Source organism: Erigeron canadensis, chromosome 9 (genome assembly GCF_010389155.1).
Source record: "Erigeron canadensis isolate Cc75 chromosome 9, C_canadensis_v1, whole genome shotgun sequence".
Taxonomy (NCBI): Eukaryota; Viridiplantae; Streptophyta; class Magnoliopsida; order Asterales; family Asteraceae; genus Erigeron; species Erigeron canadensis.
The window spans coordinates 6,911,377-6,927,416 of NC_057769.1; the positions used below are offsets into that span (position 1 = coordinate 6,911,377).

The window sequence follows — 16,040 nt, forward strand, 5'->3', positions numbered from 1 at the left end:
ATGTAATTAAACCCTTAAAAAAACTAAACAAACGAAAATAGATACTTTTTTATAAACAATTTTGGAAATTTTTAAAAAAATCTTTTTATGTAATATATCCTAATAAATGACATGCGAAGAAGGCCGAAGATGATTGCAATGAGTTAAATCTAACTCATTAGGCCCGTCTTTAGAATAAAACTAGTTTTTTGTCCCCGGGAGACATTACGTAACATGTAAACATGTGGAAAATTATATAAAATGAAATTTTTGTGGCAAAAGTTAAAAGGTGAAAAGTAATGTGATAAAAGTAAAAAAAAATGAAATGTTGGTGGCTGAAGTTGAAAAAATAAAAGTATAAAAATTAAATAGAACAAAACTTTGTGTGAAAAGTAGAAGAAATAAAAGTGATGTGGCAAAAAGTAGAATGACGAAAAATTCGTAAATTTATGTGATAAAAAGTAAAGAGAATGAAACTTTCGTGACAAAAGTTAGAAAAACAAATGTATAAAAAGTAAATGGGGAAATAACACAAATATTTCGTCCAAGAAATAGAAGGAATAAAGTTATGTGACAAAAAGTAAAAGTTTAAAATTTTCTGTGATAAAAAGTAAAAAGAATGAATTTTCGTGGCAGAAATTAGAAAATCAAAAGTTTAAAAACAAAATAAAACAAAGCTTTCGTGCCAAAAATAAAAAATTATATTTATGTGATAAAAAGTTAAAAGTTAAAAGTTTCCATCATAAAAAGTAAAAAAAAAAAATGAAACTTTCGTGGCAATAGTTAGAAAAACATATGTTTAAAAACTAAATAAAAGCAAACTTTTGTACTAAAAGTAAAAGAAAATAAAGTTATGTGACAAAAGTTAAAACGTTAAAGTTATGTGGCAAATATTAAGAAACCTAAAATTAAAAGGTTAAAGTTAGCTGATAGGGACCATTGTTGTAACAAATTTAACGACAGGGACTATAATTGCAGGAAAAAATTAGCAGCCGTTAGCTAATGAGGACCATTGCTGCAACAAATTTAACGATAGGGACTAAAAGTATTAAAAATGTATGGCGCACGCAAACCAATTCATGCTTTTTAGTATATATAATAATATATTTTAATTTGTCTAGAGTACAAGGTTTCTATCCCAAATCACATTATTCAAGAAGGGGGAATTCGGCATATGGTTTGTATGGAGGTTTAGCTGAATCAAGTGTTTGATTGATTTATTTTTGTTTAGTGTAGGCAGCTAGTTAGATCTGTGGCTATATCCGTTTTTAAAGGGACATGCTATAGAAACCCCATTTACTAAGGAAATCCTATAACATTAATTTCTAGTCAAATTTTGTATTCATTTATGTTTTCAATGTTCTATTTAAAAAAAAATTATATCAAACATTAGCATTAAATACAACATATTAATTATGTTTAAACATTACATTTAATGATTTAATACATCAAATTAAAACTAATTAGATATCTTTATATATATTAATAATATTAATAATACAATTATATAAATTTTATGTTTTTTTAATTATTGTTATTTTTAATCATTATTATTATTATTTTATTTGTTATTATTATTATTATTATTATTATTATGTGAAAGATCAATGGATTGATTACAAAGCTAAGACCAAAGTTTCTCTTTCAAAAGTCAATCAATGTGAATATATAGGATATTAAAATATTTAAAAAAAATAATTATGTTAATAAAAGAAACCTATTATAAGTACTCTCATATATACTAATATGAATTAGTTTGTAAGTTTAATTTTTTGTTTCGTCTATACAACGTTTATATTTATATGATCAACTTTGTCCGTATGAAAAAGTTTTTATCGATGTAAGTGATTTGATATTTTAATGTCATTATATTTGGTATTGTTTTTGAATAATTTATTTTTTTGATTTATGTTACATGTTTGATTTTTACATTTTTTATATAAAAGAATAATATGTATACCATAACATCAAAAAAAATTTTCCTAATTTTATTTCATTAACACAATATATATATATATATCTTAATAAGTTTTTTTTAATAGTGGACTTTTATGGAAAAATTTTTTTATTAATATTATTACTCACACAATTATATATAAAGATAAAAAAGATATTTATATAAAGTATTAAAAAAAAGTTTCTTAAAAAATATATATGTTGTGTTAATTAATGAAATAAAGTTAAAAGACGGTTAGATTAGTGAAAAAAAAAATAAAAAATGAGGTTTTAATTAATGAGATATTTAATGATTAGGAAGAAAAAAAAATATTTAATGAGATAATTAATTAAATTAATGATTACATAGGTGTGTATCTAGTATATTGGGTTTTTTAGACACTATCTTTTTAAATCAGGGGTGTATGTGTTTCTATTTAATGAAAATGGTGTATTAATCAAGGTAATTATTAATACAAAAACAAAATAAAGATCGTTTTAAATGGGTTTTCACGTACGTACGGTCATGTGGTCCTTCTGTTCGACCCATTTATTTGATCTGCGTTTTTTAGTAACACAGTTAAGGTTGTATTTAAAACCTTGGATCTTGAGCCTGGGCTAGGTGGATGTGAACAACATGACAGACAATTAGTGATATTATTTCTATTCTACTACCTAACAACGTAGGTTAGCACTTCGTGTTGTGATTCGACAGCGGGAGATCTAACATACGTTGTTTTAATCGGTTCCGCGTTAGAAAGTTCCCTCAAAGTAGAAATGCTTATTTCAAATACTCGATGGGGGAAAACCCCATACTAATCCGCCTAAAGGCACGACGATCAATAGGGGTAAACTCTGTCTCCTCAGACTTCAACCTGGGTATACCCAAGCCAAAACCTTCATAAAAAGACTTCCTATGTTCTTCCCAAGTCTTAAACCCAAGACCTTGTAAGACAGGTGCTTAACCACTTAAACTAACTAGTAAATACTCCATACAATTAACTAGCCACTTATAATTGGCCCATTGCCTTGTTGGTAAATCTATGGCCACATAGAGAAACGTATGTCATTGCAAATTTGCAATTGATTACCTTTTTTCTTTGTATTGACGATATACCTTTACCGATGGTAGTTAACCGAGTCTATTTTTCAACATAACTGTCAATTACGATTATTTGAAGTAAATTAAAAGTCGAAGGAGAACTATTATAACCTATTTAAAGAAAATTTAGATAAATAATAACACATCATGTGGCTTCTGTTGATTGGTGAAAGAAATTTCCAGATGCAAGATTTAGCAAACACATATGATAGATAGTCTTAGATGGACTCGTCTAGCCGTTTTGCTTTGGTTTTTTAGATTGCATTTACCTAAATATTTTTTTGTTTTTGTTTTCTTTGTTATGTTTAGAATGAGTTTAAGGACTTAAAGTGAGTCCGTACAAAGGCGGTACTAAAAGAGGACAAATGGGCCAATGCCCTACTCGAAATTTAGATTTTGTCATGTATTTTTAAATTTTTTTATATATTTTAAAATTTTCTTATAAGTTTTTAACATTTTGTTCCCTTTTTGATATATGTTTCATGGAATTTTTGAATTTGCCTCCTTTAAAATTTTTTTTTCTGACATCAACTCTGGAGTCCCTTATGATTTTTGGATTGGAGTTTAAAGCATCACATGTGGGGTTAAATTTAAGCCCATATATTATTAAATTTAATTTCTTGTTAACATTTAAAATAAACTTTTAATAATAAAAACGTAATATTTCACTCAATAGTCAAATTTAATATTGAAGACTTATCTTATATTATCACGGACCAGCAGTTGACATAGCCAGCCACCATTCTTAGTCGTTGTGCCTCTACACTCAAAGATCCATCTTCATGTATTGTGTGCATACAGTTACTTCATATGTCGACCTTATATCTAGAAATAGTACGTAGTATCCGACAATTAGGTTGTTGAAGTTTATACATACGTAATTCAAACTTTATATTATCATATAACAAGCATATTATTAATTATTCTGAATGTTACCTTTTTGAATTTTGACAATTTGACTCCTTCCCCCCCCCCACCCCCCCCACCCCACCCCCCCCCCCCCCAACCCCAAGATTCCATCGAAATAAGATATCAGATAAACTTTATCGTATAATGGTGAAGTCTTGCACGTACCCTAAACAATGAGATGTTGAACATACATCGTTACAAGTATTCAGAGGGAAAAACCCTACGACTTGTCATCCCTGAGGATCGAAATCAAGACCTTGGGTAAAACCGAGAGTGCCTACCCTTTCGACTTTAATTAAGATACATCACGTAACGAGGACGGCGGGTACAATTAGTCAAATTGTACCAGTAATCAGTATGTATACATGTTTCTTCAAATTATAGGTATCTACAACATGTGAGCCTTTTGTATCATATCATTTGCATTATTATACCACAGTAATTGGTGCCTAAAAATGCCAAGTCTTATGGTTGAGCGCCAGCTTTAAATGCTGAAGGTCTCAAGTTCGAGACATGAAAAAGACATTTCAAAAAATTTCACAAAATATGTACTTAAGTACCACAAATTCTTCAAAATTGCTTTCTTACATATAAACTAGTGTGTTCTTGACGTTTTTAAGATTAGTATGCAATACAAACTAGGCATGATTACAGGAATACCCGGATTTGATATATACCCTACATAAAGACAGGAGACAAGCTTCACAATGGTGATCTTTTTTCTATCTATATAGATGTAGACCTCGATAATGAGTTATTACAGTGGTACAGAGCATTCAAAAGGCCGTGTTAATGTGTTGTTCTGATTTATATATTCACTAACTCTTACTAGTACATACACATGAATCTCCCAACTGCTAATCAAAGAAAAAAAATATAAAGATTCAAAACAGAAGTTTATGTATTTAGGTGTTTAGAGATTGAGAAGGTAACAAGGGATGATTATGGACACCCTCATATGTGACAATAAGCATTCCAAAATCATCCAAACATCTTTCCACATGCTTCCTTGCTGGGCAGCCTCTCATGCTGCTACATCTATAATATCCCCTGTTTTGAAACAACAAAACGTAAAGCTTTGAGCGGAATTATCTCTAAACTAGTGGTTTTCATTAATATAAGAAGCAATTCAAGATGATCTCATTTCAAAAACCTGATATCGAAAGTGATTAAGAGCTAACAGTACATAAATCCTAGTGGACCATAAGTTTTGGGCTGAGCAATAATCTATATCATCTGCTAACAGATTGTGCTGTCAAACTATTTATGGCAACACTAAACCGCGGACTATAATCACCTGATTGCCTTACTCAATGCGAATTCGTTACACCATTTTAACCACTTTGATAAGTAACCAAAGGGCCTCATCAGACCAGTTATCAAGGTGACCCATCAACGTAAATACTAGCCCGCTTAGGACAAATTTGTAGTTGTAGTGTGTTAGTATTTGTCTATAAATAAAATCATTTTGATATCACATCCAAACACCCTTTAGTACCAAATTACCTTTATAAGTAGAAGTTAATGCTATTGAATTACGCCAAGAAAAAGTAAGTTGTAAGTACCTCGGATGAGGAGAACCCTTGATGGGTTTCTGGCCATACTTCCTCCAAGAATACTCATCAGGGGGGATATCCGCAAGCTTGTTACTAATAGCAGGAACTTTGATTGATCTTTTAATCCTATGTCTTATGCCGAACAAAACAAACATCAACACTTTAGCATAATTAAATCTCGCAAACAAAATACTAACAAGTACTAGTGACAACTTTCACTTACTTACTTATGATTGAGTTGATTAGGATTATTCTTATTATTACTTTCTATCTCTAACGATTAACGAGTCTAACAACTAATAGTAATAGCTTACAAGGAAAGATGATCAAATGGGACGGAAGATTCTTCAAAGTATGTTTAGTGTATAAAACCTACTAAATCATTTTGTGACGCCCAAACCAGATTTATACAGTTACCCGAACCACTTATTAAGTTATTATACCACCTACAATAATAACATCAATAACTTTTTTTCAAGATTATAAACATTTAGATATAGACCTCTTCTTGGAGCAGTGACATCTACTACTACCAATAGAGCTCCCAACATCACCTCTATCCGAACACCTCCTTTTGTGTTGGTATGTCTCTTGATCACTTAACCGTGATGATCCCATCAAACTCATCGAACTCCCACTCAAACTAGCCACGCTTCCTTCCATACTCAACGGAGAAACAAAAGATTTATTGGATGACATCGAAGGGGTGCAAGTTGAGCTATCAAAACTTGAAGTAAATCCGCTGTTGCTCTGCCTATACATCATCTCAGCCGGCTGTCTAACTTGGTACTTTTGTTGGTTTTGGAAGAATTGATAACTAGAAAAAGGGATATTTTGCGGAATTTGAATCGAGTTTCCTATTGAATAATTGCTTTTGACAACATCTTGAAAGGGTTTTGGTAAAGATTGATGATCCTTTTCTAAAAGTATGTTTTGAGGAACAAGTGTTTGAAGTTTCTTGAATTTTCGCACTCTTGAATGACTTAAATCATTATCAAGAATAGATACAACTCTTTTGAATCCAATCACAACATCTTTTGTTGATTCAATGAGCTTCTTATGATGCACATGATCTTGGTCTAGGGATAATAGACTTATAAGTCTATGAAAACTCTCAACAGCAGCTTTGTTAGCTGCTTCAACCTCTTCCATGTTGAAGTAACTAGTTTTCAAAGTTAAAAGTTAAAACAAAAAAATCAGTTACAACACAAAGAAAGTACAATCTTGATAGCTAAACAAAGAGAATGCCTTTTTCTAGTGGATGTGTAACTGTTGAAGAACTATAGAATATGAGTCTTTATATGTTCTCAAAGAATGTTCAAAATATGTTCTCGATGAAAGCTAATGGGACAGAGTAAAAAGGAGAATGGAATGTAGAGAAGAATGTTATGTTAACATAGCAGCACAGGAGTGAGGACTTCAGTCGCAATCAATGAATGGTGATCCAAAGATGGATGTGACATACATTCCCATAGATGAATTTCGTTGCTAACACGTGTCCTGATACCTTCGCAAGAAGTCTCAAGTTTCATTCTCACAGGGTAGATATTTTGGGGTGACTAGAAAAAAAGTTCTGAGATGGTCATGGCCGGGATACCGAGTTAGGCCGTATATGTCAAATCAAAAACTCATCTATATAACCTGAATTGAAAAAACCTCATCCGTTTATACATCTCCATATAAATACTTTATAGGTTTTAAAAACTTATAATCTGATGATCATATAAATTTAAAAGAAATGTTTTTGGAGGATAATGGAAATAATTGACAGTAAACTATGATTTGGGTGGGGTAAAGATCAATTTTTCCCAACTTGATTAGTTGGGCAAACCATTTGTAGCCTATAATTGATGTTGTCATGTTATACAAATTTGTATTGCATATAAAAGACAAAATAAAAGAATACTACAGTACTTCGTACTAAAATTCTTAACTCTATTGGTTGACTGTATTGTTCAATCAGGAACATTCATCAATGTCAAATGTATTCTTCTAAATGGCGAGGCGAACTCAGTGACTCACACACACTACACATATCCACTTCCTGACTAGAAGCCACAATCTTACGATTGGCAAGACACTAATTTATTACCTTTTCGGTTCGATTTGAAAGGTAAACAAGGCATGTACACTGAGAATATGATTTTTCAACTTCAAAATCATATTCCCCACACATTTTTTGGCATTTGGCAACCACTTTAAAGGAGGGGCCAAACCATTAACTTTGTAAAGGAAAATTCCATATCCCAAACTAAATAAATATTGTCATTTGAACTGATTTGACTAAATATTTAGAAATAGAATTACAGAAAAGCAGCCAACCTTAACCACAGATAACGCTGTAACTCAACCTGTCTGGCCTGTCCATTTTGCTTGCTATAGTAAAATATTTCATATAATCGTATACTAAAAACTGGTTGTGGAATTTCTAACCGTTACTCATCCCAGTTATGGCATAAAACAATCTTGGTTCGCTCAAATCGGTTCCACGAAAATAAGAGATGCTTTTCTAATGCTTTAGAATGGTGGAACAATTATAGCCCAGAAAGGCAGAAACTAATACACACATATAAGATCTATAATAGTATAAAATGGTCAAAGAAAACTTCCATTTAAAAATAAGACTCGGATTCTGCATTTCAATCTATCCAATTCATACATCACAAAAAGAACTAACTTTACTATTTTGAATATCTAAAGAAATAGGGTTTTGTTAAAACCATTGAGAAGTCCAGAAAACCAACAATCCAATGACTTGAAACCTGCACATTGTAACGCAAGTTATTGCTTCCTTCCCCTTCCTCTCTTTGCAGGTTGTGCTGTTTGTTCTTTCCCAGTGACTTCAGTTATATCAGCTGCAGAAGAAATAAGTTAATGACTTACCACAAAATATATCAAGAACGTAACTAAAAACCGGTCTTGGTCTCTGTTATTTCTGACTATAAGCCCACATTTGCATCAAATGATATATCCAAAACAATGTTCTTATGGGACAAACAGAGTTGGCATTTTGTTTAAATCAATTTTGTTTCTCAAAATTTTGTTGAAACCTTCTCTGGTTTTATGACTTTTACCTCTCTTAATACCTCATGTTCAGTCTTTAGAGGTGGCACTTTTGAACCCTTTACTTATAGTAATAAGTCGATTCAGGTTAGATTTTATATTATATGAGTCAAATTCGCCATATCAAAAAGTTTATTTAGAAGAGAAACTTCTTTAATGCGCAAAGGGATTGAAGGTTGTCCAAACTCCAATGTCTTTTTTCAACACATACAACCTCCTAAATTGTTCTTATTCAATATGTATATTATACTATTGTAGTTGTAGTATTGTTGTTTTTGTTAACATATGAATGCACTGATTGTTTATAACAAACTGAGATAAGAGGGTCACCCATTCCGTCCCTTTTGACCCGTACTAAATTTGATCTGTTTGAATCCATTACCCCTATACATGTGCTGCAGTAGTTTATAGAGTTCAAATAACTAGCAAAAGATAACACCATATACAGTAAAAAAATGGCTAAAGAAGAAACGAGAAAGGATAATACTTTCAGGACCCCGAGCCATGAGGGTAAAGAATATGTTATTGAGCTTCTCCATCTTCTTAGCATCTTGTGCTTGGTCCGTCTTAAACTTGAGACACTGAAACAAAATTATCCACAAGACTTATAAGTCACATGTAAAAGCACAGCATAGAGAGTAGTAGAGATGAAAAAATGGTAAGCTGCAATATGGTAATTTTTCTATATACACAAGCCATTTACACTTATATTTAGATGGCCAAAATTTTCACACTTTGATATATCCCTATAAAGCTTTTGTCATTGGATTATTCTAAATACTCAGAAAACTAATTAATTTTGCTGATGTCAAGTAAAAAGTCCCTCAATGGAGTTCTGCATATCTCTAAGATAAGAATTGTAATAATAACCAGAGAACAAAGAGTGAGGTAACTTTTTAGTTATCCCCATTAAGATGTGACCCTATCAAGCATACTGATGTAGAGTCTCATAGTTAAGTCCAGATTAACAGTTGTTAAGATGGCAGCACTACTCTATTTCAATTTTTAAATGACTTCAATTGAAATCTTGAGTAGCATTTTCATTTAATATGCCAATGTGTATACACCTAGATAGTTCATACCAAAACACATATCTAACTAGCATGTCTATAAAGCTTCTTACGTTACATGATGTAACTACTAGCTTCAGTTATCGTCACTAATAAAATATCAAATTCATCCAAAAGAGTATTTATATGGTGCCTATAATGTCACATGACCACAATACTTGAGAAGTAATTCATAATACATCTTTTGGACTGACAGGCAATTGGAATTTCATCTAATTAAGGGTCTTTTACATATTCAAGAAAGTGATTAACATCCTCATAGTCAATAAAAAGGTGTATTCAAAGCTTTGCCTGATAATGCAATTCTATACTTACACTTATAATCCAAAATTGGAAACAAACTCAGCTATGTGTATAATTCTCCCTACAGAATATACCGGACAGCAATTTAACTAGATGATTTAACATTTTTGGACTTGCTCTTTCAGATACATAGTAACTCAACAATAGAGATGATACAAACCAGGCTGAATCGTATTGATAAACAAAGAAAACAATAAATGGATTCCTGTAATTCAAGAAACACTGATCTCCTAAAAGTCAAAGACTCGATAATCATTCATCAACATATAAATTATCACTCTGGTCTATATAATCTTATTGCTTTAGTAACAAGCTATTAGTAATAAAGGAAACTAACTAATAGTAAAGATTCCTGAATACATACTCCTAATCTAAAACGATATCATCTAATAAGTAGATGTCGTATCAATAGGTTCTTCTATTCACCATATTGTCAAAAAGTGTAAGTGAATGGAAACACCTAAATCCCAAGTACTGGATCACAAACATACTTCCTCCCTTGCCTTTGGCAAGTTTCAAACCCATTTATATTTTGTCAACCCCCTTTGCGATAATCAGAGAATTTTACTCACTTTAATTAATCAGCTCTAAATTTATGTAGCTACATCAATAAACAAGAGACGCTTGTAAACACACACAACAACATTAACTATATTTTTGGTGAAAACGAAAGTGAAAATAAGAATACCTATTTGTCTATTTGAAGTGTGCAATTCTACCATCCCTGAAATAACTAAAAACTTAATCTGGCAAAAGTAGCCTAAAATTTTTCACCAAAATGGATTCATGAACTAAAAATTTAAATAAAAGGTTTAAAATTTAAACCTAGACCGTAAAGGAGAAATACTTTCTTTTAGCAACAAAGATTAATACACATCTATCTTACGTCAAAAACAATTTAATGGTTGGTTAAATATTTTAAATGCATTCAATTATATCCCGAAATATACAGTATGCATCCAACTTTAGATATTGTTCTTGTGTGTATCCAGCTTCCAAATATTGTTATTTCATATTTATAATATTCAGCGTTATTTTAGCTGATGTGGCAAGCAATTTCTATAAATATCACGCCAACAAAGATACAAACGGAAACATAAAATCGAATTATCGGAATGCTGGATACTATAGTAGAACCGCTAAAAGTCGGCTTACGTATAATAGAACTTCGTACTAAAGTGGAACATATTCTTAACAACTTACTACAATTTTTTAGCTATAAAACTTACTAAGGTATCTAGCTACGGTTTCGGTTTCGCTACGGTTCCGACCCTAGTTTTGCACATTCCCATTTATTAACTAACAACTTACATCACTTTAAGATGATCAAATTTGTACAAATTTCACTAAAGAAAAAAAACCCAACAAAAAAAATTTAAACTTTTTCACATAACAACATTACTATCTTTTATGTAATTAAAATAAAAAAATAAAAAATTGTACGAGTAAAAGAATACCTGTTTATCATCAGTAACTTTAAGGACTAATTTACCATCAGAATGTCTGTATTTCATCGAATAACGAGTCTGTGAATCAGAATTTATTTTTACAGTCAGTAACAAAATAAATAAATAAATTATTTAGATCTGAAAGAAAAAGTTAAAAAAAAAAAAAGGGCGTTACGTCATGGGGATTAGAGCGGAATAACTGTACGGATTGTTCAACGAAATCGTCCCATGAGATTATGTACACCATTTTTCCGATCGGCTGAGATGACGGACGGAAAGCTCTGAAAACCCTCGCAGGCGGTGATCGAATTGTGAACCTGAGAGACGGTTTGTGTGTTTTTATTTACTTATTTTTATATCGACTTGGGTTTTGTTTTATAATTTTTTTTTTCTATTTTATTTTATGTTAAGGTAAAGCTAATTTTAGTTTTTTTTTGTTTGTTTGTTTTTTTTTTCTTTTTTTTTTTTTGTAATTTTCGGATTTTTACACTAGAGTATCACACCTATTGGGCGGCATCGGTTTTTACGTGTTGTCACGTTTATCTATTTTTTTTAAGGTTGCTATCACAATACCGCAATCTTCTCCGTGATAGAAATGTTTTGTTATTGTTGTTATTTTAGCTAAAAATTTTGACACATTAAATATATATTTATTTAAAAAAAAAAATATTACAATGACATTCAAAAGTTTGTAGTGTTATAGAAAAATACACATGTTTTATTTTATTAAAAAAAAATCTAATTGGCAAATACCAACAATAAAAAAAAGGATTGCGACGTGATAAAAGCCGTACAATAATACGGGGAAAATAAAATGTAAAAGAACCATAAAAAAGCAATAAATTAATATTGCTTAAAACTTTGTCATATTAAATACATAAATTATTTTTTAAAAGAATCTAAATCAAAGAAAAAAAAACCCTTAAATAAAAGGTGCTTAAGGGTTTGACATTAAATAACTACAATTAAGAAATATTAGACGGGCTTGCAGCTGCGTCAAAAAAAAAAACAACGTGGTAAAAGCCGAACAATAATACGGGGTGAAACGTAAAAAATAAAATGTAAAAAAGACCATAAAAAAAATTATAATAATCTTGCTTAAAACTTTATCATATTAAATACATAATTTATTTTTTAAAACAATCTAAAAAACAAAACAAAGAAAACCATTATAGAATATATAGATGAGCCAATTAGAAAATAAAGATAAACAAAATCCAAAACAACCTTAAATATAAGTTGCTTAAAAGTTTGACATATTAAATATCTACGATTTATTTAATTAAAACAATAAACAAGCAGGCTGACAGGTAACTGATTTATTTAATTAAAACAATAAGCAAACAGAATGACATATAACTAATTTATTTAATTAATTAAAAAAAAAACAAGCAGGCTGACAGATAGCTATGCAACTACCTGTCACTGTTCATACCCATGCTCTTTGTTATATAGTAAATTCGCGATTTAAAAACAGATAGTTAATTGTTTAAACCCATAAGTGGTTTAATAGCCTAGTGTCATTTTGGTGGTGGGATAAAGCCTTATAACCATAAGGTGGGTTTTCTCATATCGGGTTTTTTTCTGAATTGATGTATTCCCATTAATACCTAGTGGGAATATAATGAGGTGGTACCTTGGTGACACGGTGATACTCCAGTGGTCCGTCAGTGATCCAAATTTGTCCTTTGAAAAAAAAAGAAATAAAAGATGTTTAAACCGAATCCCGTTATCACGAGTTAGGCAACTATGCTAAATGGAAAACTTTTTACTATACTCCCACCAACAACTTTTTTGAGTTCATTTCACTGATCGTCTTTCAGCCGCTATGTTTCATTTGAGTTTTTCAACCGCTATGTTTCATTTGTATTAGCACTTGAGGAGTGTTTGGCCTAGCCCATCAATTTTAGCTTATGGTTGCAAACTAAAAGAAAGTTATTGCTGATAGATGTTCTTGTGAGTTTGGATTGACTTATCATGAAGCTTTTGAAGGAAATCCCCTCATCGTAACAATAAAAGCTAAAAAAAACTTCATGAAGTTGGCTTCTAAAAAAGAGCTTATATAAGTTGAAAAGTATAAGTTTATCAGCTCATCCAAACACTTAGACTAGCTTATTTAAAACAAAATAAGCTATAAGCCATCTAAGAAAAACTAAAACAAACACCTCTCTATTACATTTTGTATTTGTATATCACGAGCCCACTAACAAGCGCTAGTTTGTGTTGCATATTGTTCAACCGCAGTATGTGACACTAAGATCATCTTTAACTATTCACCATTTTTTTTACATTTTAACCCCATATTTATTTAATTAAAATAAAAATAACATATGTCATTATATCAAATAAAAGTACATTAAAACTAAAACCATTACCTTAATTGAAAAAAAGTAAATAAAAAAAGAGTCGTAATATCACTCTTTGCTATGTTAATACTTTAATGAAAACCATTACAATATACAAACTAGTTTATATTTATATGATTTACTAATATATATCAACTTAATATGTATGAATTTAACATATACATATATTAGTCTCACATTCTCATCAAATACTTTGTTATTTTTATGGGGAAAAAAAAATAATGAAATTTCATTTCACTCTATGTCATATTTATGGAGAAAAACAAAACAATAATGTCAATCGGTGATCCATTCCATCGAATCCATTTTTACCGAGATCTTTCACTGAGCAAGCTCTTAAAACTTTCACCTCATTTGATTTGTCATATCATCTATTTTACCTAAACTTTACAAATGTTCTAAGAACACTCCTAACCCCCCCCCCCCCCCCCCTCCCTCTCTTCTACCACTAGTCACCTTTAATCATTGTTAGCGGTTAACATGAGAGTCACATCAAAAAAAACCTCTCTCACTACTAATTCACTACTAATCCTTTCCAACATTTATAAAACACCACTAACCAACCAATAGTTCGAGATATATTTTTTCATTTTTAACCATTAATGTGTGACAAGGGTTTTTTTTAAAAAATCACATTTGCCAACCCCCCCCCCCCCCCCTACCACTAGTCACCTGTAATTATTGTTAGCTGTCACATGAGAGTCACATAAAAAAAAACCCTCTCTCACTACTAATTCACCATTAATCATTTCCAACATTTACGATACACCACTAACCAACCAATAGTTCGAGATCTATTTTTTCTTTCTTTACCATTAATATGTGACAAGGAGTTTTTTTTTTTTTATAAAAAAATCACATTTGGCTCCGCCACGAATCACACCTAATGATGTTGACTCGGTGACAATGATGTGCCGCCTATAACGAGCGACTCTTTGTGGCACTAGGAGTCCTCAAACAAGCTTTAGTTTGGCTCGTATGGACACTAAGTTACCTTGTAGGATGACGATTTTTTTGACTCAAATATATTTGAGTATACCAAAATATATCCATGTCATTTTCTCAACCTTTTTTCTAGTCATCCATGATGTTTACCTCACAAGTTTTAAGCCCAGAATTCATTAAAGCAATTCATCACTATATCATTTTGATGATGGTTTGATCAATTATGACTGGTTTTGATATTATTTCTCCACCTAATTCCCAAAACCATTTTAGTTTTGCTTGAGATATCATATAACATCCCTAGATTCATGGTTACAAATAAAAGCTAAATAATATCCACTATTCTAGACCCTTGTGCAACTTTCTAAAGATAGAAAGCTAACTGTCTTTCCCGCTATTTCATCTCAACCCCAATCCTTCCTATCAAAAGATCCCATTCTCATTCCCTCCATTTAATCTTACCACCATAATATTATAACTTCATAATTTACCCTCCTTTTGAACAAAATCTAAACTCAAAACAAGAAAGAACATGGCAAAGTACGTTGCAGTTTTGGCCCTTTTCTGCACTATTCTATCCATCGTGGGGCCGGTCACCTGTCGTGGGGACTCCACAATAACCTCCCCTGCACCGGCCCCTTCCTCTCCCACTCCATCCGCACCATCCACAGACGGAGAATCATTCACGGTGGAAGGAAAAGTATATTGTGATCCATGCCGTATTCAATTCCCTATCAATATCAGCTACCCCGTCCCCAACACAAAAGTTGCCCTAACATGTCGTCAAAGAGAATCAGGGGCTGAAACCACTAAAGTTGAGGGGACCAGCGATACTAATGGGATGTATAAGCTCACGGCCAAAGGGGATCATGAAGAGGAGATATGTGAAGTTCGGGTTACAGAAAGCCCAGATAGTAAATGCCCAGAGGTAATGGATGATGAGAGCAGTGCTCGGGTTTCGTTGACTGATAAGAATGGAGTTAGAGGGAATACCCGTTTGGCAAATCCAATTGGATTCATGGTCAAGGAAATTGACCCTCGCTGCAAGGCTATTCTTGCTGAATTTGGTATCACTGGAATCTAAATTTGATTGTTATGTTGTAATTGTTTTATGAATTAAAGTTGATTACTTGTAAAGAAATTTAATGCCTTTTTGAGGAAGTTTGTTTATAAAGTTTTTAGTTATCGATATATGGAGGAAAGATATGGTATCAAGTTTGAATCATCTCGGTGTGCCGGTGTACAATAAACAGATAAAGATGCAATGAAGAACATAGTTTCTGGTGACAATAGACGTTAACTTTATGTCAAAGATCCATTGATTAATACTGAAGATTGCAATTTCAACCAATTTACTTATTATC

The 16,040-nt window shown here is 31.5% G+C and overlaps 3 protein-coding genes across 3 annotated transcripts; 1 reads left to right on the top strand and 2 right to left on the bottom strand.

Moving 5' to 3' along the window:
- Positions 1 to 4,623: 4,623 nt before the first annotated feature.
- On the bottom strand, positions 4,624 to 6,795 carry LOC122581170 (probable WRKY transcription factor 21). Its single transcript, XM_043753337.1, has 3 exons — positions 5,984 to 6,795; positions 5,491 to 5,613; positions 4,624 to 4,975 (listed from the first exon to the last, which is right to left on the bottom strand). The coding sequence occupies exons 1-3, from the start codon at positions 6,631 to 6,633 to the stop codon at positions 4,831 to 4,833; spliced, it is 918 nt and encodes a 305-aa protein (XP_043609272.1). The 5' UTR covers positions 6,634 to 6,795; the 3' UTR covers positions 4,624 to 4,830.
- Positions 6,796 to 8,073: 1,278 nt separating this feature from the next.
- On the bottom strand, positions 8,074 to 11,734 carry LOC122581176 (signal recognition particle 9 kDa protein). The gene is made up of 4 exons (XM_043753345.1): positions 11,541 to 11,734; positions 11,375 to 11,443; positions 9,032 to 9,125; positions 8,074 to 8,336 (listed from the first exon to the last, which is right to left on the bottom strand). The coding sequence occupies exons 1-4, from the start codon at positions 11,610 to 11,612 to the stop codon at positions 8,263 to 8,265; spliced, it is 309 nt and encodes a 102-aa protein (XP_043609280.1). The 5' UTR covers positions 11,613 to 11,734; the 3' UTR covers positions 8,074 to 8,262.
- Positions 11,735 to 15,139: 3,405 nt separating this feature from the next.
- On the top strand, positions 15,140 to 16,001 carry LOC122581172 (major pollen allergen Lol p 11-like). The gene has a single exon (XM_043753339.1). It carries the CDS (start codon positions 15,209 to 15,211, stop codon positions 15,758 to 15,760), a length of 552 nt encoding a protein of 183 aa, XP_043609274.1. The 5' UTR covers positions 15,140 to 15,208; the 3' UTR covers positions 15,761 to 16,001.
- Positions 16,002 to 16,040: the final 39 nt, after the last annotated feature.

What these genes read in the sequence shown, in the direction of transcription:
- LOC122581170 (XM_043753337.1), bottom strand. Translation starts at nt 6,633, where the DNA reads ATGGAAGAGGTTGAAGCAGCTAACAAAGCTGCTGTTGAGAGTTTTCAT. An exon ending in TGTCACTGCTCCAAGAAGAG is followed by an intron (nt 5,614 to 5,983) that starts GTCTATATCTAA and finishes GTTCGGCATAAG; the next exon opens with ACATAGGATTAAAAGATCAA. An exon ending in AAGGGTTCTCCTCATCCGAG is followed by an intron (nt 4,976 to 5,490) that starts GTACTTACAACT and finishes GTTTCAAAACAG; the next exon opens with GGGATATTATAGATGTAGCA.
- LOC122581176 (XM_043753345.1), bottom strand. Translation starts at nt 11,612, where the DNA reads ATGGTGTACATAATCTCATGGGACGATTTCGTTGAACAATCCGTACAG. An exon ending in AAGTTACTGATGATAAACAG is followed by an intron (nt 9,126 to 11,374) that starts GTATTCTTTTAC and finishes ATTTTGTTTCAG; the next exon opens with TGTCTCAAGTTTAAGACGGA. An exon ending in CATGGCTCGGGGTCCTGAAA is followed by an intron (nt 8,337 to 9,031) that starts GTATTATCCTTT and finishes TTTCTTCTGCAG; the next exon opens with CTGATATAACTGAAGTCACT.
- LOC122581172 (XM_043753339.1), top strand. Translation starts at nt 15,209, where the DNA reads ATGGCAAAGTACGTTGCAGTTTTGGCCCTTTTCTGCACTATTCTATCC.